This window comes from Phaseolus vulgaris, chromosome 7 (genome assembly GCF_000499845.2).
Source record: "Phaseolus vulgaris cultivar G19833 chromosome 7, P. vulgaris v2.0, whole genome shotgun sequence".
NCBI lineage: Eukaryota > Viridiplantae > Streptophyta > Magnoliopsida > Fabales > Fabaceae > Phaseolus > Phaseolus vulgaris.
In genome coordinates this window covers 24,862,354-24,884,076 of record NC_023753.2, presented here as the reverse complement: position 1 = coordinate 24,884,076, position 21,723 = coordinate 24,862,354, and the positions used below count along the sequence as shown (strand labels likewise).

The 21,723-nt window shown below is 30.6% G+C and overlaps 3 protein-coding genes across 6 annotated transcripts; 2 read left to right on the top strand and 1 right to left on the bottom strand.

Annotated features, from left to right (window-relative positions):
- The first annotated feature begins 977 nt into the window (after positions 1 to 977).
- On the top strand, positions 978 to 5,174 carry LOC137828820 (serine/threonine-protein kinase PCRK1-like). 2 transcript variants are annotated; one of them, XM_068635542.1, is made up of 6 exons: positions 1,107 to 1,291; positions 1,380 to 1,548; positions 2,163 to 2,564; positions 2,890 to 3,150; positions 3,370 to 3,492; positions 4,211 to 5,174. In XM_068635542.1, exons 3-6 carry the CDS (start codon positions 2,184 to 2,186, stop codon positions 4,721 to 4,723), a joined length of 1,278 nt encoding a protein of 425 aa, XP_068491643.1. In that variant the 5' UTR covers positions 1,107 to 1,291; positions 1,380 to 1,548; positions 2,163 to 2,183; the 3' UTR covers positions 4,724 to 5,174. The 2 variants fall into 2 exon arrangements, with proteins under 2 accessions (XP_068491642.1, XP_068491643.1); XM_068635541.1 differs by having other exon boundaries at positions 978 to 1,548.
- A 3,350-nt stretch (positions 5,175 to 8,524) lies between these two features.
- Positions 8,525 to 13,358, top strand: LOC137828819 (OVARIAN TUMOR DOMAIN-containing deubiquitinating enzyme 12-like). Of its 3 annotated transcripts, none has more exons than XM_068635538.1 (11): positions 8,525 to 8,851; positions 9,879 to 10,296; positions 10,396 to 10,553; positions 10,637 to 10,710; positions 10,957 to 11,011; positions 11,147 to 11,221; positions 11,340 to 11,413; positions 11,524 to 11,572; positions 12,202 to 12,286; positions 12,706 to 12,762; positions 12,948 to 13,358. In XM_068635538.1, exons 2-11 carry the CDS (start codon positions 9,966 to 9,968, stop codon positions 13,040 to 13,042), a joined length of 1,053 nt encoding a protein of 350 aa, XP_068491639.1. In that variant the 5' UTR covers positions 8,525 to 8,851; positions 9,879 to 9,965; the 3' UTR covers positions 13,043 to 13,358. The 3 variants fall into 3 exon arrangements, with proteins under 3 accessions (XP_068491639.1, XP_068491641.1, XP_068491640.1); XM_068635540.1 differs by having other exon boundaries at positions 8,545 to 8,638; XM_068635539.1 differs by having other exon boundaries at positions 8,550 to 8,667.
- A 7,084-nt stretch (positions 13,359 to 20,442) lies between these two features.
- Positions 20,443 to 21,260, bottom strand: LOC137828818 (transcription factor TCP11). Its single transcript, XM_068635537.1, has one exon. It carries the CDS (start codon positions 21,196 to 21,198, stop codon positions 20,632 to 20,634), a length of 567 nt encoding a protein of 188 aa, XP_068491638.1. The 5' UTR covers positions 21,199 to 21,260; the 3' UTR covers positions 20,443 to 20,631.
- Between the last annotated feature and the right edge of the window lie 463 nt (positions 21,261 to 21,723).

Here is a 21,723-nt window from a genome sequence, read left to right as displayed (position 1 = left end):
CTGCATGGTTTCGTTTTGGCCTTTCAGCTAAAACACTTTCCATACACTTTCTTATGCTTTATTTTTTAGTCCATTTTAGTATTAATTTCTTCAAAATAAATATTTTTCATTAAATATCTTCAAATAATAGTATATTTTAGTCAAAGCATTCTAGAAGTAATATGATAAAAAGAAAAAAAAAAACTGACTCACTTCTAATTGTAGTTATTATTGATTAAAATGTACAGATATTATAAATAATTAATTTTTAATTAATTATGAGTACGCATTAAATAAATATTTCTCTTTGAACACAATTTAATTTCATTTCTAAAATAACATTCTTAACACTGATAGATTCAAATGGAACTAATGTTTAGTAACCGGTATCTTCAGACAACATTAAAATATAAACCACTTTATTAAGTGGCACTTTGTTAACCTTAAATTTAGTATGCGTTTTGCTTTAAAACTGGAAATTATAATACAAGTGGCCAGATATAAAGCTCCAACTTAACACATAAAACAAAGTCTTAACTTGACGGAACACTTTTATAAACCAAGTAAAGGCAAAAACAATTGATTCATTATCCTTCACAAATCACAATTCATGTTACTGACCCAGTCAACGGTCAACTCTCGGTAACCTCCACGAAGGTCTTCGGGATCCCTTTGGTACAACAATACAAAACATTTACTATTTCCTCTTACATCCTTGTACTTTGTCTTTTTTAAATTATTTTAATTTTTTTTAAAATTTAGAATACGTCATTTTCAGTCTTTTCAAGTAGTTATAGAAAAATAAAAATAATGTACATAGTATTTGAAAAAAATAAACAACAGTATATTTGAAATTTAAAGTGACAAAGATATTTGGAAATCTAAAACTAAATTTAGTGAAATAAAAGCATATTTTGCGTTTTCTTTTGGCAACACCGTCTTCCTCTTGCTTTCTATTTGGAGTCTATTAAGGTTAAAAAAGGAAATAAAAACAAATTGAACTTTGCGGTGTAACGTTCAAATTGCAAAGTTTGTCTTATTGACTTGTTCTATCGACCTTTTAAGTTTCTACTCGAAATGAAGTAACTCTCCACGTATACGTGTGAATCCACCAAAAAGAAAAAAGAGACAAGGCTGCGTGTATCACCTTGACTTGACAAACCCAATTATGCTTCTTGCTCGCCCAAGAACACAACAACTTAAGCTGGCTCTGTTTGTTTCTCTTCTTTTCTTCACCTCTTTATTACTTGGTCTCTCGAATCCGGAAGTCACGTTCACACCACACAAAGTTTGGATCTTGAACAATACTACTGTAAGAAATATCAAATTGTATCAATTGAGGTTGTTTGCTTAGTTTGCCTTCCAATTTGGTTGGTGAGCTGACCCTACAAGTCCTGCAGAGCAGAGTCTTTCTCTTTGTTCTCCTCTTTTTGGAAGCAATGGCTTAAGTGGGTCTCCCTTGTCAGAACCTGGATGCCAAACACAAAAGAGAAAAAAGGGATTTCTGGTTTTGTTGAGTAAGAAAAGCCGAAGCTTTTTGGGATCAAATTATATCTATTTGAACTTAAGGTGAGATTTAGAATCAAGATATGTTTTTTGTTTTTTTGTTTTTTTTTGTAAAGTAAGGCCTGCAGTTGATCCCAAATGAAATGAGTTAAAAGGTATATAAAGGTTTCTATTTTCCTTAAATCCCTCTTTTTAATTTGGAGACACATGCCATTCTTAGTTTTGTTTTCCAAACAAATTTTGGTTTGTTACCAATTCTATGTCAACTTGATGATTTGAAATTTGACTTACTTGAAAAATTGACTTCTAGAATAGGACTGGTTCTGTGGATCATGTTGGCTAAAATTAGTTAACACGATTTCTGATTGGGTTAACTGAAATTGGAGTTGTTGGGAGGGGGATGGAGTAGTGAGGCTCCAAATGGGTTTCTCCTTTCTGAATTGGTGAAGAATTAGGAAAGAAAGTGCGTTTGAAAAATTGTTGAGGAAGTAGAAAATCATGCCAGGGATGTGGAAGCTATAAATAACCACTATTCTTAGTAAACGTGAAAAAGTTATATGTAGGATGTGAAACCAAGCACTCTAAATCATCATGTATGATCTTCAATTCAGATTTCATGTTACTTTTCATTGAGTCTACGTTTCTTAATTTGTTCTTCAATATTTTTGAAAATGCAGTCTAGTTCAAGTGAGGTAGCAATGAAGTGTTTTCCATTCTACTTTGGAGAGAAGAAGGATGGTGCGAAACGCTTGCAGTCGATATCTGGTCGGTCCAACAGTTCTACTTTTGTTGAGGCTGAGATGAGGAGATCTGGTTCTGAATTGAACTCTATGGATGCCTCAGACACCAGCACAGACTCCTTTAGGAGAAGTGCATTTCCCAGTTTGTCGCAAAGACCCAGCAACCTCAGAGTATTTACTGTTCCCGAACTAAGAACAGCCACAAAGAGTTTTAGTCGCGGTGTGATGCTTGGAGAGGGTGGGTTTGGGTGTGTCTACAAGGGGTTGATCAAGAGTGTAGATGATCCTTCCACAAAAATTGAAGTTGCGGTTAAACAGCTTGGCAGAAGAGGAATTCAGGCAAGGAGTTTCCTTTTACTTTTTCCTCTTAAGAAGCATTTTGAATCGTTGATTCATTGCTAGAGATGTCTTAGAACCATTAATTAATTTTCTAATAGATTTTTCTGTTCAAGCACTCGTTACACAGATTTAGGTGCTTCTGTTCACATGAGTTGCTTCAAGACAATTAGAAGTTAATAATGAGTATTATCTTCCCACAGTTCAAGTTTTTATTGCATTTGAAAACCTTACTTCTCCAACAACTTTTGATGTATAGTAAGGTTTTCTGATTGCTTTTCTGTACCTTTTACTCTACATTAAAATGTTTGCTACTTTTGGATTACAGGGGCACAAGGAATGGGTAACAGAAGTGAATGTTCTGGGTATTGTGGAGCATCCGAATCTGGTGAAACTAGTGGGATACTGTGCTGATGATGATGAAAGAGGAATCCAGAGGCTTCTGGTTTATGAATATATGCCCAACAGAAGTGTGGAACATCATTTATCATCACGATCAGAAACTCCTCTCCCATGGAGTAGGAGGTTGAAAATAGCCCAAGATGCGGCTCGAGGCTTAACATACCTGCATGAGGAAATGGATTTTCAGGTAATATATCATAACTTTACTAATCAATTAGATGATGCCTTCATTTCCTTGTCTAGAAACTAGAAACTTAATTGTTCTGATCTCATTTAGACATCCCAATAGAAGGAAGATGGGAAGAGCTAAATTGGAATTCTTTTGAAATTTAATTTAATTTGCTATTTAAATATATGTTGTGCAGCTTGGTGTTTCTGTGCTGACTGTATGTGTTGGGTTGTTTAGATAATTTTCAGAGATTTCAAATCTTCAAATATCCTTTTGGACGAGCAGTGGAAGGCAAAGCTGTCAGACTTTGGGCTAGCAAGATTAGGACCATCTGATGGGTTAACTCATGTCTCAACAGCGGTATGGTTTTGTTTATTGATCTCATATGTCACATATTAATATGATGTTCACATATATGCAGAGATGTAATAAGCAAGAGAGGTGTTTTGTATATAAGAAATTAAGAATAGAGAGATCTCAATCTATATGCATCAATTGCCTTTTAACAATTTTATAAGGCCGAGTAAAAATGGTCATGTCATCATATGAATCATGATTTAATACTGGATGTTATTACGAAGTGGACTTTAAGTCTAACTCAACCGGTTCATAAGATGAGGTTTGCACCCATTTTATATATTATGAAATCTCCAAACGATATCACAAACTCTCTCTAGGTGCCCTTTGACAAAAATCTTTAAGTGTTGAAAAAATGAATTCATTTCTTATCCAATGAGTAATATAAACCCTCCTGCAACGTCTTCCATCTAGTTTTCCTACTTAATAGTTCATTCTACACCAATTCAAACCTGCATTTGTTATCTTTTCATTAAATGCTTTATTTAGTATTCAGAGAATCAGTTAGATATTATATGTGGATATAACATTACTCAAGTAATTACTCTATTTTCTGTTGACTACTGTCATATTTAACATGATCACATTGATGAATACATTTTCCCTTTTGTAGTTAAAAGCTAAGTGATACAACTTATGTTCATATATAACAAACTATATAGAGCTGGAATCTTGTGGATCAGCATACAACTTATGTTCATATGGTCGGTTTATTCATCAGGTAGTTGGAACAATGGGTTATGCAGCTCCAGAGTATGTTCAAACCGGACGTCTTACATCAAAGAGTGATGTATGGAGCTATGGTGTCTTCCTTTATGAGCTGATTACTGGCCGGCGTCCTATTGACCGAAATCGCCCCAAGGGTGAGCAGAAGATGTTGGAATGGATAAGGCCATACCTTTCAGATGGTAGGAAATTTCAGATAATATTGGATCCAAGACTTGAGAGGAAACACCTCTTCAAGTCGGCACAAAAACTTGCTGTAATAGCCAACAAATGCTTGGTCAGAAACCCAAAGAATCGCCCAAAGATGAGTGAAGTGTTACAAATGGTGACTCAGGTTGTGGAGTCTTCAGTGAGTACTAATCCACAGCCACCCTTGAAGAGTGTTGTAGCCTCAGAAGAAGCTTCTCAGGATACTGAAACAGTGAACAAGAAAATTACCATGGATCAAAAACCAGATTGTAATTGGTTAAGGATGTGGAGGCCAAAACTTTTAAGAACATGTAGATAGTTGTAACTTTATGCTGGCCAAGGCAATGAATTGGAGGCAGAGTTTCTTTTGACAATAATGATTTATTGTTGCTATACTTGGAAGCCACAAAGAGCAGCTCATGTTGATGCTATTTTTGTCACACAAAAAAGTGTCAAAACTCTTCATCTCCCCTACCAATGTGTATAAACTATTTGTGCCACTTAGGGGTGCTTCAAGGTTATCAAGCTATTTGATGAAATATTTATGGATGCTATATTGAAGTAGGTAAGAGGAAAAGAATTGTGAATTTCAAGGCCGAGGCTGGATTTCTGTGATATGCTAGCTATCAACATTAGCTGCTCTTAGAGAAGCCACAAGACAAAGTGAAAATTACACTTAATGGATGTAAAATACTTCATTTGTAAATTCTATATCTTTTTATACGCACATTTTTTTTATGAATATGCATATTGAAATTTTATTCGATGCATCTATAGTTCCGATAATTTTGCGAGTCAAATTGCACAGATTTAATAGGATAAATACTTGTTCATACCACTCTTCAAAAATACATCTACTTTTGGTAATAAAATGTAATTATTACCTTTACTATGTTGAAATAGAGTTGCCTACTACTTAATGCTTTCTTTCTAGTAGACCATAGGAAGAAAGGGAGTGAAAAAAATTCTTTGAATTAAATGAAAATAGTAAAATAAACTACTAGTAAATTATTTTTTATTAATAATTTTATTTATTAATGTTAATATTTTTAATTATTATTTTATAATAATAATAATAATAATAATAATAATAATAAAAAGACACCTATAATCTACTATATGAGTATCCCTAATCTATTATGGATCTACCTATAAAACTTCAAAGTATATCTTTTTTAGGAATATAATAATTGTTATGTTAGACATTTTATATACATACGTTATTTTATTTTTTTCTCCATTAGTTCTTACAAGTCACATTATTTTTCTCATATTTCTTTACCTATTCTTCATCCCAACTTCTATGTAGTACAGACTCTCTTATACGAACACTGATATGATACGGACACGAACACAGATACGTATAATTTTTAAAATATAAGACACGAGGACACAGATTTATATATTATATAATTGTGAATTATATAAACTTATAATAAAGATTTATGTGCAATGTATGTTTCAGTTTTGTTTAGCCAAAAGATATTTCTTATGGCTGGTTCAACAGGATTTATATCTTATTTTTATAATCATAATAAAAGATTGTACAATATATTTGAGTTTTTAAAAAATTAATGTATTTCTCCTTTCTAAATTGTGTTAGAACCGTATTACAATTATCAGAAATCCAAAAAAAAATCTTTTGAATTAGACATTTCACATATACTTGTCCTATAAATATCTTACAAGTGTCGGTGTCCGATACATGTGTCCAACACCGACACATCATTTAAGAGGCGTGTTTAAGTCTCATAGTCTAACTTTCAATATCCCAAATCAATGGGGAACATATCAGCAATATCCATATGAATCCTCTCATTTCTGTTTACGTGAATAGTATTATGATTGGGAATTCTAAAGAAAATTATTCCTTTAAGATTAGCTTTATCTTTTACATAAAGATATATAGATAAAAGAATTTTTTTTAGCTGAAGTGCTGTAGTTAATTGAATTGTTGTTAAAGTTTTTTTCAAATAAAATTGTTGCATTTCTTGCTATTTATATTACCGTGCTTTATCTGTATAAGATAGCTTTTGAGTATCTTTAGCAAATTATTGTGCTAATTAAATTAACTGTAATGTCCCTTTAATTAATTGTATGTGAGTAATTGTGTACTCATATATGAATCAAATGTTAGTTTCCTGTTTTCTACTTAATACTTGTTTTTCAGAAATCATCATGTCTTAAGATTTTGGTTGTAATTCCTTGATAATCTTATTATGTGAAATATATATATATATATATATATATATGAGAAATTGTGTGATTTTTTGTTAAGGAAAAAAATGTATATAATTTTGTAATAACTTTTGTTGAGGTAAGAAGATTGTAGACGAGAGATTACTTAATTTTGTCTTAATCTTTAATGAAGCATACAATATGATATTTGTTATGAGAACTATTATATTTATTTATTTAGTTATGAATAAAAGTTTTTAACGTTGAAGTATTAGAGATGATAATAGAAGATAATATATATAAGTAGTTAATACATAATTAATATCTTATTACAACTATGATATTATAAAAAAAATATGTTCATTTAATTAATATTCATTATATAGGTTATTTTACTAGAGAAAATTTTCAGAATCAATTGCTATTATATTTGGACTAGTTGCAAAATTGTTGTTGAAGCACCATCTTATCTTTTTACCCGTGGTTAATTTTCTTATTTCAAACATTTATAAGTATAATTATTTTATTATATTGTTTTAGGTTATTGCTTTTTACAATTAATTTCTAGATTATTGTTATTATTACTTGTGACTGATCAATAAATGTTTTTTTTTTCTGATTTGACTTTTACACATGTTGTTATGACTTATTGGATTTTAAAACGCTTTTTTAATGAGATGACTATTATTGAATTCCAGCAACATGTCTAGATTAGTTTGTGGTTAACAAATGTAGTTATAAATTTTATGGAAAATAATATACAAGAAGGAAACAAATTAATAGTGAAAAATTAAAATTTAATGAAGTAAGGTGTTAGAAAATTCTAATTAAATTTTTATGTGCAAATAATATAACTTGATAATATATATATATATATAAATTAAACTTTATAAAATGGAAGACTTGTGTTTTAATGTTATAAGATGCATATTATATGAGTTCATGTAAACACCACCTTAAATTGCAAATGACAACTTCAATTTCTTATGTTCGTCTTTACCAAAAAGAGAAATAAAATAACTAGATGGTAACATATTAGAATTCATTCATCATAAATGATTGACACATTTACATATCCTCTATCTTTTTTAATTAAGAGTGACAAATGAACTAGGAATTTATGTTTTTTTATTTATTTTTTGTGAGCTTTTCTACTAATTTTTTAATTAATTTTTTTATTCTTTCATTTTCATATGTTAATTCAATATTTGATATTTATTATTATTATTATTATTATTATTATTATTATTATTTTATAATAATTAGTTGCCACTAAAATAAGAAAAATAATAATAATGCTTAAAAATTTACTTTATTCATTTAATGCTGAAAAATAAGATATTATATAAAAATACATTTAATCATAAAGAAAAGTAAAGATATATAATATTTATGATTTTTTAAAGGAATGAAATAATTTATATTCTTATAAGTCCATAAAATCTTTTTGAATTTTATGATTGTTTTTTAAAAATATAAATTAAATTGTACTCATAATAGTTTTTTAAAAAATATTTCATTTTTTTTATAGAATATTATAATATTTACTTGATATTTTTTGTGAGTTTTTTTTTCTAATTGAATACATGTGACGTGAGGGAGAATAATTTTATAATAAATTCTTAAAAACCATCCATCAACAATAACTTAATTAATTTAGCATGCGAAAAATAAATAAATTTTAGATTAAATTTTTTATTTTTGAGTCTCTACTATAGTTAATAATTTTTAAAAGTGAAGTTAAGTACATACGAATTAAATTGTTTGAAAGAGAGAATACCGATCCAATCAGAGACGTTGGCTTTGATACCTTCTTCATTCGGCAACCAATCTGAACCATCAGCTCAAACCTTAATCAACGGCCACTGATACAAATTATTTCAACCATTCCCCACCTTACCAAAATTTAATAATGATGATTAAATCATGACAAATGGTCAAATGGGTAGCAAATTTATAAATTAGATTTTCACGAAATTTTGGGATTAAAGAAATACGTTAAAAATGCTGCGCAGTGCTTCAAAATACGAAAACAATGAAGCAGCAGTGGCAGAAGGTGTTCCATCTTTAAAGCCGTGGCAAACTGTATATAAACGCGTGAATTGCACCTTTTTTCTTCCAATTTCTTTCTCACCATAAATATTCTATTCTTCATCCTCATCTATTGCCTATTGCATAGTTCGTACCACCCCTTGTTGTTGTTGGGTGTCTCTGCACTTTTGTTTTCAAGTTTGAGGATTGCTTGAATTGAGTTGGTGTTGAATCCGAGGTGGGGTGATTCTTACTTTGATGTTTTGTTCGGTTAATTGGTTGTGCTGTTTAATTTCTTTGTTTTTTTTTTTGTTTCGCATGGTTTGGTAGTTAGCTCTGTTCCAAATTGAAATTTTTTCCTTTCTAGTGTTTCTGGATTTCTTTTGGATAGGTGTAAGCTATAATCTTGAGGGTTGTGATTGGATTATTCTTTTGTTGTTGTGAATTGAAAAGGTTTATATTTTGTAGGATGCCATGGATTTCAGTTATGGTTTGACTCATGCTAAAGTAGTTGCGGAGATAGAGTAGTCAGAAACATGGATTTCCAATTCCTTCCCAAATCTTAGAATATTGATAGAGCCTTGTGTGCCAAATCATTTTTTTTTTTTTATGAGGCAAGAAGGTATATTATTACTTAGGTTAGGCTAAGTTTTTATAACTCCCGTATTTGAAACTGAAAGGTAGTCTTTGGCCCGTCATGCTAAAGCAGGTAGTTGTGTTTGTGACTGCATTATTCTCAACTTGTCAAACTTTGATGTGCAGGAAGTTAAGAACATATTGTACTTAATTGGTTTTAGTGGAATTTTGTTTTTTCATAAAATCTAACGACAATGATCTGACCATGTAATAAATCCTAGGTAGTGGAAGAGGATTGATTGTTGTTGTTGCTGTTGCGAAAACACTTAAAAGCAAAAAATCTTCTAATATCACATATCAACCATAGGGCACATGATAATGCATACGGTAAAATTTGCTTGTCAATTTTGTTGCGAACAATTCTGATAGTTTTATATTAATTATACCAGACAGACAGGTAGCAGTTTTTGTTTTATTAACTGATATAATCACACACAATCTATTTTTTAGGATATAGTTCTCATATTTGGATCAATGATTCTAATTTAGATCTTTAATAATTCAGTTTAATTGGACACGCAGTACCTGGTCTGCTTGTATTCAATGTTATGATTTGCTCTTGATTTAGCATATCATTGCCATAATTACTGGTAAAAGTCAATCTGTTAATGTACGGCTTATTTTGGCAGTTGTATTGTATTGTTCTCGGTGTGGAATCATTTGAACGTTGTCTTGTAGAAGACTTTCAGATTTGTAGTCAAGTTTCATACTAAGAGATGGAGTTGTATGAGAATTCAGATGTTGTGCAGTGGGGTATTAATCTTTTTGGCTGTGACCCTGCTTATAGCCCTGGATACTATTGTGACATAACTCAGCCTAATACTGGTGATGTCTATAATAATGGGCACCACTTCCATAGCCATTATGCTACTCAACGTAACCAAATAGAGAACGACGAGATCATTGCACGAGCTCTTCAAGAACAATTTTCACGAGTAGATATTGCTGATTGTTCAAGATATTCACAGGCAAATGAAGAAGAACAGTTCCGTGCTTCTGAGCCCACATATGATTGGCATAACACATCGATGATGTATTGTTCAGGAGGTATCATTTAAGGGTCAAAGCGTCAATGTGCATATTTTTGGCTTAGAAATATCTATTTTGCATGGATTTGGTTAATTCAATCATTTTTTTCATATTCAGGTCATGATTATACCTACGATGGAATTGGGGACATAAAACCTTCTAGTTCATTATGTTGTAGGCCTTCTGAAGCAGAGGAAAGCTCATTGGAGCTAACTGACAATTATCCACTTGATGATGAAATAGGGAGGAAATTGAGTCAGATGGTTCCAATTCCTGTATGTTTAGCCTCTTTTGATCTGTTCTGTGATCTGTAGATTGGACTGTGGTGCCTAAAGTTTTCTTTTACCCTATTTTGTAGCATGTTCCAAAAATTAATGGAGAAATTCCTTCAATTGATGAAGCAACTTCAGATCATCAAAGGCTTCTGGATAGGTATTATTCCTCCTTGGTGAAAAACTATAAAGGTTGTTATGATGCATATTTTATTATCCGCCAATTTAATAATTGCCGGTACAGTGTAATCATAGTAACATATGGGTTGCATTGAGTGCTTTCTTTTTTTACCCATTTGTAATTTTTAAGGTTTATGTTGATTGAAAGAATAATTTATTTCATCAACTTGTTTCTTCTATTTGACTTATAAACATGCCAAATTAAGCCACTTATATTTTCAAACAGATTGCAGTTATATGACTTTGTGGAGCATACGGTACAAGGTGATGGTAATTGTCAGGTTTGTTGCTTTTTATATTTATTCCTTCCAATTCTTTTGTTTATCAACATGTGCATGTATTCATCAGTTTTTTATCATTAGTTCCATATTTACGGTATGGTATCAAATCATAATTTTATTTGTATTCCTCTCCAGTTCCGTGCATTATCTGATCAGTTGTTTGACACACCTGATCACCACAACAATGTGAGACAACAAGTTGTGAAACAGGTTTTTACTCTAGTCTAGTGGATTATGCTTTATTATGGTTGCCTAAATCTTAATGTCTGGTTTGATACTTCTGCACAATATTATTGGATTCTGATTGCTGAATGGTGTTTTTAACCAGCTAAGGTCTCATCCAGAGATTTATGAGGGATATGTTCCCATGGAATATGGCGAATATTTGGAGAAAATGTCTAAGTAATAACTGATCTCCCATCTCTTTCTTTCTTTCTATCGATCGATATATATGATTAACTTGTTTTGAGCTAACTAGTAACTCCTTTTACTTTCACTATCAATGAAATTAGGAGTGGTGAATGGGGGGATCATGTCACTCTTCAAGCAGCTGCAGATTCGGTAAGTTTTGCTACTTATTTTTCTTCTGTTGAACTTTGTTTAAATTTGTTCCATTCTCTTTCATTTGCTGTTAGATTTTTTTGCCAAACTTACAGAGAAATAACGAATTAGTAGTGAGTGATTTTGACAACATGTGGTTTGCAAGTTTCAAATTTGGTAGTTTGCGCCGTGCTTAACAATTATTTTGTTCCCGTGGCTACTAATTTTTCTAGAAATAACGTATATATTAATTTGGCTGTTGACAACCTAACTGTTGTGCCTACTTAACAAAAATGGACCAATTATCGTCATATTGATCTTGGAATATTTTCAATTGTGGCAGTTAGGCAGTGTTTGGCATAACTTATTTTATGTTTCTCTTTTCCTAGAAAGGAGAACATAGACCAAACAAGTTTTTCAAAATTTTCTTTTTTAACAAGGCTATCCCTCCATTTCAAAATTTTCAGGCATTGAATTATACCTGGATTTTTCTGCCCTTAGATGATTCCACCATTTTTAGCCTTATAACATAGTGATGCTTTAGCAATTCCTACCTTTCAGATAAAAAATGATAATGCCATTTTTAGTTTATAGCAATAATAAATAATATCTGAATATGTCTAAAATTGTTTTCCTTTTTTTCTCTCCAGTATGGTGTTAGAATATTTGTGGTGACTTCTTTCAAGGACACCTGTTGCATAGAGATTCTTCCTAATTTTGAGAATCCAAGAGGAGGTAAGATTTTCTTCCATCTCTTCTAAAATTTCCTTTTCCTTTTTGGGTCTCATTTTCTCATTAAACTTGTTTATTTCCTTAATTAACTGTTCACATCACTTTGTTCTTGAAATATTTCTGAACCTTGGCCATAATTTGACATTCTTTTATTACCTTTGGTGTCCTCACAAGATGCTAATAAACAAAACTGTACCATCAGTATCTATCTATCTATTATCTAGAAACCTAATTATAGAAAATTGTTGGATAAACTTGGATTTGTGCATTGTTTGATCAATATTTTGTGTTATACTCATAAATCAATGAATCTGTAAACCATTGATGACTTTGGTATTTATGGGTATTGATCACTTTTCGACCATTTTCAACTGTCCATCAATCATATATTATAAACTTATTGTATGTTTTCTTTATTGCAGTGATTTTTCTTAGTTTTTGGGCAGAGGTGCATTACAACTCCATCCATCCTCAAGGAGGTAATTATATAATTCTTTTCATATTCAACATGAATTATTTTTAAACAAGCTCACCAATAGTTTGAATAACGTGGCTGGTATTTTTATATATTTGACAAATTCTGTGTCTAACTACTCCCTACATCAATTACATGTGTTAGCATTTATATATTTATTTATTTGTTATCATTTACCAATTGATCCAGATGCTTTCAAGAAAAACAAACCTATTGACCCAGATATACCTTCAAGTGACTCAAAAAAGAAGAAAAGATGGTGGAACTTTGGGACCAAACATTAATAGTGTTGCTGGCATAGAACCTCAAGGTGTTCCCAAAAATCTGGTGCCTCTGCATTTTGGACTATATATATATTAAAATTTATCCAAGATTCATCAAAACAGCCAATAAGGATGCCTTCAACTCAGCAGGGATACCAAACTTTTTGGGGGCTATCCAACAGCCCTTAATATATATTCCGATTTTTTTTTTAATAGTATGATTTTCCTCTTTGTCAATTATAAATCTGGATGTGTTTAGGCAGCTACATCCCAATGACATTTTATACATAAAGGGCTATAGTATACCAATTCATCTAGTTAGTTTCATCTTGATTTACCAGGTTATGGAAATATAGTGTTAGAGTATCTACCAAAGTTTGTTGGGTTGAAATAAGAGTAGTTATGTTTGATCTGATTTTGAACACAACAATTTGTTCAATTTAAAAGTTTTTAATCTATTTTTAATCTTTATAAAAAATTTCATATGTAATTTAGTTGTTTTTTAAGGTTTGATTTTAAGTTCCTATAATTTTGAACTTGTTAAGAATTTATCCTTATCAACAAGCTTACAATTTAGTTTTGGTCCATACTCTGGAGACTAAGTTTAATGGTTTCAAAACTATAGAAACTCTGTTGAATTTTATGTATCTAAGATGTAAGAAGTGAAATAAAAAACTGAGGCAAATTTTAGAGGATAAGTTATATATCCAATAACTCAAACCTAATTTAAACTTAGTTCCCAGCATATGAGGCTTGTTTGTTAGAAATTGAAAAATAATGTAGTGATTATTTTTAAAGTATTTTTAAGAAGTAAAAAATAGCTTATGTTTGTTTGAAAGAAGCAGCTTGTTCTTATCAAACATTATTCAAAATAGTTTATTATTCATATTAATTTAAACTTTTTATTATTATTTTGAAAACTGAAATGAATGTATAATTTTTTTTAAAATGATTATTTTTTAAAATAGGTATTTTTGTTTTAAAAAAATGTAACACACTCATAGTTTTGAAGAATTAATGGTTTGGAAACAAATTAGTGTTTACTTAACTTATATTTATCAAATTAGATATAATAAATAGAAATAAAGAAACTTATTTTTAATTTTATTATTTTCATAGATAAAAAGTTAAAGAGTTTCTAATTATATCTTATTAAAAGACTAGAAAAAAGGGAATAAAAGGGATATTTCATGTAAAATTATTAGCACGGTTTCATGAAAAATATTGAATTTTTTAATTAAAATATTAATTAATTACTTTATATAATAAAAATGATTTTGATATTATATTTAAATTAAATTAATTCATAGAATTTTTATTTCAAATAATATTTTGAATTGATTATTACTAATTTAAGTTTACATTTAAATAAAAATTAAAAATTAAAATATTATTTTAAAATGTTGATTTTTAAATTGATATTAACTATTTCAATATTACACTAAAATTAATAAATTAGTAAAATTATTGATTTAATCTAAAATATGTTATAAATTAACAATTAACACACAAAAATTGACAAGAAAAAGTTAGTTTATAACTTTATAAAAATTAATTACTTCAAAATCAGTATCTAAATCTAAATAATAGTGACTACAAATTTAACTCTATAATGATATGATAATTAGAAAAAAAAAATTAATTTTATTATTTTTATTGACAAAAAATAACTCTATAAAATATATTAAAAGTGGCTTATAAAAATGTTTCTAACTACATCTTAACAAGAAACTAAAAATTTATCTCTAAATAGATAATTAATTTTTTTTATCTCTAACTACTAAAAATATACTATCTAATTATATTATAAATTTTTATTAATAATAAAAATTATTTTAGATATTAATAATTTTTAGTTTATAAAATAATATTTAAATTAGTCAATATAAGGACTAATTGTTTTTTTTCTCTAAATTAATGGTTATATAATTATTTTCTTGTAATGTCATATACCGTAACTTAGTTTTATCTTTAGTTAATGCAAAATCTCTAACACACTCCTCACGTTAAATATATCGTGCACGCTGAAAACATTGAGCGTGAGAATCGAGGATAGCCTGATAATGAGTGATATGATAGACCCAAATCTCAACTATGATAAACTCATCCTCACAAAACCGGCTTGGTAAGGTGAGATTTGTCACCACTTACTATATGATGAAATGGTTTATCTCTAACCGATATGAGATATCCAACATCATTCCTTAATTAAAGGTTATTTGTTAAACACATGGTAAAATAAGTATTCTTTTATAAACATTTCTTTCTTACCAATTCAATCAAATCACATCACTACACAATCAATTTTATTTTTAACATATTTCTTTTTTCTCAATTAGTTTCTTTTCTATTTCATTTTTATAAATCAAACACAAGTCACACGAGGTTCAAAGCAACAAATGTTAATATTTTTTATTTTATCTTTTATTATATTTCTCATATTTTAACTTTATATTTTTACAATGTTTCACCTTTTTATGGAATTGTGTATTTTGTTCTCATATTTTTATAATATTATAGATGATATTTCTATTCTTGTAGGATCATGAATGTGTCTTCTTCTCTTTCTTGGCAATCTGATATTCTTGTTTGTAGGTCACTTCTTGTGTCTTGGCCGGAAAGGAGGATACCTGCAAAAAGTACTTTGACGCTCAGGTCAGTATTCGATAGTTGGAGTATTTAATGCTATTGAAAACATACCTTTTATCAGGCGTCAACCTATTTATAGAGATGAGTGGGAGCACGGTTCAAAGTAGATTTGGATTATCATGAATTTTTAGGTTAATCTCATTTAGTTTGACAAAATTTGATTAAATAAAATATTTAATCATCATTTACTTATTTGTCATTATTGGTTTTCGAGATAGTGTCAGCCCATACATGACATCGGTCAACCATCTTGACAATGTGAAATACAATTCCCATTATATAATGATATAATTTTTTCTTGAATTTAGTATCTTAAAATACGAGAGACAGCCAAAGAATTAATAAGAAAAAATGTGATTTGTTTTAATAAAAAACAAAAAGAATATTATCTATGTCATAGATTGGCATATCCACGCAAATTTGAGGAAAAGAAGGAAAATATCTTGCATGCAAGAAAGCCAAAAATGGAAATTTGTCGTTAAAACTATAGTTAGAATTCTTGTTATAATAAATGTGCTTTGTTTTAGTAAGGTTGTCAAGGAGTTGACTTATTTTTTCCAAATCTATTTTGTCTCCTTATAAAAAAAATTTATTCAAGTATGTTGACATTAATAAAATTTAAAATTCTAATTTAAAAAAATTAGATCATAAGAATTTTAAAAAATCTTAAGAACATCATTTTCATAAATAAATAAAAACATTAACCTGAATATAAGATCCACAATAAAATGAAACTTATAAAAACTTCTTAAAAACAATGTGTTATCTAAAACCAAAAAAATAAATAAATTAAATATCATATAATGTCTCTTATAATAAAAACTCACACATGCAATTTATTTTCTTCATCCTTTTTATTTTCATACATATCTCATTCAACTAATTTCCCCTTATTCATTTTTTTTTTTCAATCTCTCTATTTAAGTTCCCTTTATCAAATAAAACACTAATGCTTTATTTAAATTTGAAGATTGATTTGAAGAAGAAGGAAAAGTTAGATTTGAGAAAGAAGTGAATGGAAAGTGAAATTATTTGGATGAAGAAAAAGAGATTGAAAAGTGAATAAAAATTAAGAGAAAAATTATGAAAATTAGTGTTTAATTTGATGGGCGTGATTGATAATTTTTTTAATTGATAAAAAAATAAGATTATAAATTTGTCTTTATTACACATAACCGAATAATGCACTCTTCATTCCATGAAATAAACTTCTTAACCACTTACTCGCATATCTAATAATTAAGTAATTGCACAACACAAACACCATACCATCACCACTAACACAAGAACAACAAACCACGAACACCATATCACCACCACCAACATTATAGCTACACCACCACAATGAGTTTCTTCAGCAAACCACACCACTTGCAAAACAACAACCAAATGGGTTCAACCACGTCATACATTGCCTAATGGTATCCATGCAAAGAGATAAACATACATGCCAAAAATGTGAACGCATAAAAAATTGAAAACTAAAAACAAAATACAGATTGTAATGAAAGAATATTAGGGGAAAAAGAAGAAGATGCAAGAAGTAGAACTCATGATTCACGTGCACTGGAAAGCGATTACAAAGATTGTTTAAAATACACACAATAGAGAGATCGTCTAATACACCAAAGCAACCAAAATAAGGATAGTTTAATACACCAAAACCACCAAAAAAGGACAATCTAACCAAATTTGTTTTCTCTTGAGTGTTTGTATGAGTAGTTTCTTTTTCTTCATCTTCATTAGCTTGGTTGACAGTGTTTCAAACATGAAATATTATATTCAATAACTATAACCATATAGACCTCAAGAAATACAATACTCCATAATCAATTATTTAACATGGATAGTCAATTATTCTTTAAAATAATACATATAAACGATTAGAAAGATTCATGAAGTTCTCCATGAAAGCAAGCTACAACATACAGAAATTGGGTACAAAAGAGAGAGAAAAGAGAAAAACCAAAAAACGAACACAAAAATATAGCATGAAAATGAACAAAAAAGTAGAGCATTAAAACGAACAGAAAAAACAAAGTATGAAAAAACTTATTTCACTACCAAAAAAGACAACACGAGTATACACACATATATATACACACACAATGAAAAATAAAAATGAAAACACAAAAGAGAAACAAACTAACACAAAATGAACGATCTAGAAGGTCTGGTAGAACAGTACGATCTAGACAATATGTGAACAACCTAAATGGTCTATGAGAATAGGCGAATTAAACGATCAAACAAACTATATGGTCTAGCAAGAGACAATCTTAAGGATTACATGGTCTTGCAAAAGATGGTATACACAAAAGTTAGACACTTGTTATAAAAAATCATGTATGTATACATTGTATAAGACCACATAATCGATTATGTCCTTATATAACATTTTGAAAATCAAGTTTGTTTTACCTTTTCATTTGTGACCCACTTTGATAATATTGTTGAACCAAGTGGTGTTCAAGCTTTGAAGAATCCAAACCCTTTGAAGGATGATGAAGGCTGGTTGTGCTTGATGTTGCTGAGTTGTCCTTTAGATAGGATCTGGGGTAGATTTAATATGTAATCCACTCTTGATTGAATCCAAACCATAAGCACTCTCAATCCTTTTAAAAGAAAAGTGTTTTTCAAGCTAAGTTAAAAACAACATGTTGTTTTGTCGAAACAACCGATTGTTTTATACTTAAGTGTTTTTAGAAAAGGTTGAAAACTGTTTTTCAAATGGTTGAGTTGTCAAAACCAAAACAATCGATTGATTCGAGGAAACAACCGGTTGTTTGTTTTGGTACCATAACAGAAAAATGGTTTGTGCTTTGACTGAGCATTAAATGATTTTCTAACTGTTTACGCTCCAGTTTTTAATGCTTTGACCAATCTTTAAATGCAATTAATAGTTTGTTAAGATTTGATAACAAACAACATCTTTGATATATACAGAAAAACAAATTTAAGTTTTTCACTGATCTTGAGTTTTTGAAAAGTTGAGATTGCTTAGAGATTGAGATTGATCAAAGAGTGTGAGCTAGGATTTTCTCTTGTATTGATTTCAGATTTCATTCTGTAACAAGTGTAATCCTTGTATCTGTTGAAAGAAACCTTGTGTGTTTGCTGAGAAGTGATGTGTGTTCTTGAGGGGATCAAGATCAGCATTCTTAGTGTTGGTGTGTTGACCAAGAGGAGTGTGTGTCTTGAGGGGATCAAGGTCACTTCTTTGGTTGTGCTGTAAGTGATCTAGGTTTGGTTGCTTAGTGGTATTCCTCAGTGGTTTCTGAGAAGACTAGATGTAGCTCTAGGTTTAGAGTGAACCAGTATAAATCTCTGTGTGCATTTTCTCTATCCTTTAACTCTTTAAATTCAGTTTTTATATTTGTAAACTGGTATAAACAACCGATTGTTTCTGAAAAACAACCGATTGTTTCTGAAAAACAACCGATTGTTTTTCTGGTGCTGTGCTTTTTGTTTTGTGTTTTGAAAAACTGAGTTTTTAATCAAGATATTCTCGAAGTAATTTCATTCAAGGCTTAAAAGTTTTCAAAAAACATCTTTAAACCATTCACCCCTCTAATTTAAAGTCATACATTCTAACAAATATCACTTCTTAAAAAGTCACTCACCTCTTATGAGCATACAAAGTTTTGCACTACCAATAAATAATGATCATGCATAACTAAAAACAAGAGGAAATTCTCATATTTTCCTCAAATTCACATGGTTTTATCTTTGTTTCATCTTATGTAAGGAGGAGGCAAAAATTATCAATCCCCTCAAATCTACACTACACATTTTTTTTTAAATGAATATATATAGGTAAAGAGAACTAACTAAGAAACAAGCACGGTCTAACTCTTGAGAAACACACGTTTATACAACTTATTTTTATACAATTTATTATATGATGTTTTTATTCACAAAAAGTATTCTAAATTCACATAAACAACTTCCCATCATTCCGTGGTACTCCTTAAACAACTTATTAGATGATATTTCTATTCACAAAAAGTATTCTAAATTCACATAAACAACTTCCCATCATTCCGTGGTACTCCTTATAACATGTGTCATATATCCTGTATACATATATGATCGATCAGTCATGTGTTGTCACCTCAAAGTAGAGTTTGACACCAATAATAAATGTTGTCACTTCAGCAATTGACTACCCATGCTCTAAGAAAGACAGAAAATCTACAACATCTTGAGAAATGAAGACAAAATACACAAGAAATTTAAATCTAAATAGTTATCACAAAAACTGCAGCACGTCATTTCATTACCCTCACTCCCCAATTTTCAACAAATTCCCCACATTTTTCAAGTATATTGTTCTTTCTTTTTCACCTGTGTCTTGTCGATCTTTCCTATTTCTTTGCAATTTATTCTACACCAGATAAATCAAGACTTTGGAATCACGCTTTTAATTAGCCATCCCTAAATGGATCTTCTCCAGTGAAAGTAAGACCATAGATCATGTTCTCTCTCCCATTTGATTACTGTGATATCATGAATTCAGAACAGAGATTTTGCAGGTTCTTCCTGGGTCGATTGCCAAAAACTTCTGGCCTAAACTTTGGTACAACGTAATTACATAAACACGACAAAAATTGAGAACATTCAATCACATATGTCACAGGGTTTAACTTTTGGGCAAAATGAAAAATAAGTTCGTCTTCTTTCCACTACCGGTCATCGTCGAATTCAAACTTAATCTATGAATGGTGAGTCTGATCCTAATCAAAATTTTGTGCATGTTATAACCCAGCAAGTTGAAATATATATAATTCACATTCAAACAGTATCTGGTAATAATTTACATTTCACTCCGTTCTTTCTATCACAGAACAAAGACACTTGTAACCATAACCAAACACACCCAAATTGATTCCAGGCAACTCCAAGACTAACCCTAAAATCAATTAAATTAAAAAAGAACCTCCCCAAGGTTCGAACCGCTATCAGTGTTCGCCGAGAGACTCGTCGTTCTGGTTATCCTCCACCGTAGCCGGCTGCAACAGCAGTGCCGTGAACGGCATGTGCCGATAGCCGTTCGACGCCGCGAACTCCATCCCCGGCGGCGGGGACAGGTCGAGTCGGCAACTTGGCGGCGCCATGGAGAACATTCCCTGCCCGCCTACCACCGGTACCGAGACGGAGGACTCAGAGGAGGGAATGGAGGTTGCTACGGAGGATATGGGAGCAGAGGGGACGGTTCCGGAGCCAGTGGCTGCGATGATGGAAGGCTCGGCGTGGCGGAGGAGCCACTCGATGGTCTCACCGTCGGAGCGGTGGCCGAGCTCGCGCGTGAGCTGGAAAATTCGGGCGGCGCAGAGCGGAGGCATTCGGACGCGGCGGCCGCGGCCGTTGACCTTGGTGTGGCGGTCCTTGGTGGAGCGCGTGACGGCGGCTGAGGTCCTCTTAGTGACGGCAAGTGACGGCGCAGTTGGTGGGGAATCGGAGGTGGTAGTTGTGGAGAGTTTGGTTTCGGAGTGAGGGAAATTTTGTAGGACAACATGTGAGGTCATTGTAGGGTTTGAGGAAATTGGGAATTTAGGGCTTTGTGTGTTGAAATTGTGACCCCACAAAGAGTGAGTGAGGGGTTATATAGTAATAGTTGCGTGGATTTGAGGTGAGTGGGCCTTCACTTTTGCGTTTTCAAATCTTCGCACCTCTCCACTATCCCCAACCTAATTCATAAACAATCCTCCTTTTTCCTTTTTTACTAGTAAGATTAGAGATTATTAATAAGAATAATGATATATTCATAACTCATATTTTTTACAATCATATTGTAATTTTTAATAATATTATTTTAATATTTTTTATATTATTTAATTTAAATTTATTTTTTATTATATATATTTATTTTTAAACTCATCACATCAATTCTTTAAATTTATTAATAATTACTAAATCCTTTCAAATCTAAATCAACATCCTGCAATTATATTTTCTTACCAATATATTATTATTTTATATGAATTATTTTCTTATGTTTTAAAGACATTATTTTTGTTTAATACTTTATTTATAATATTTCCCAATTAATA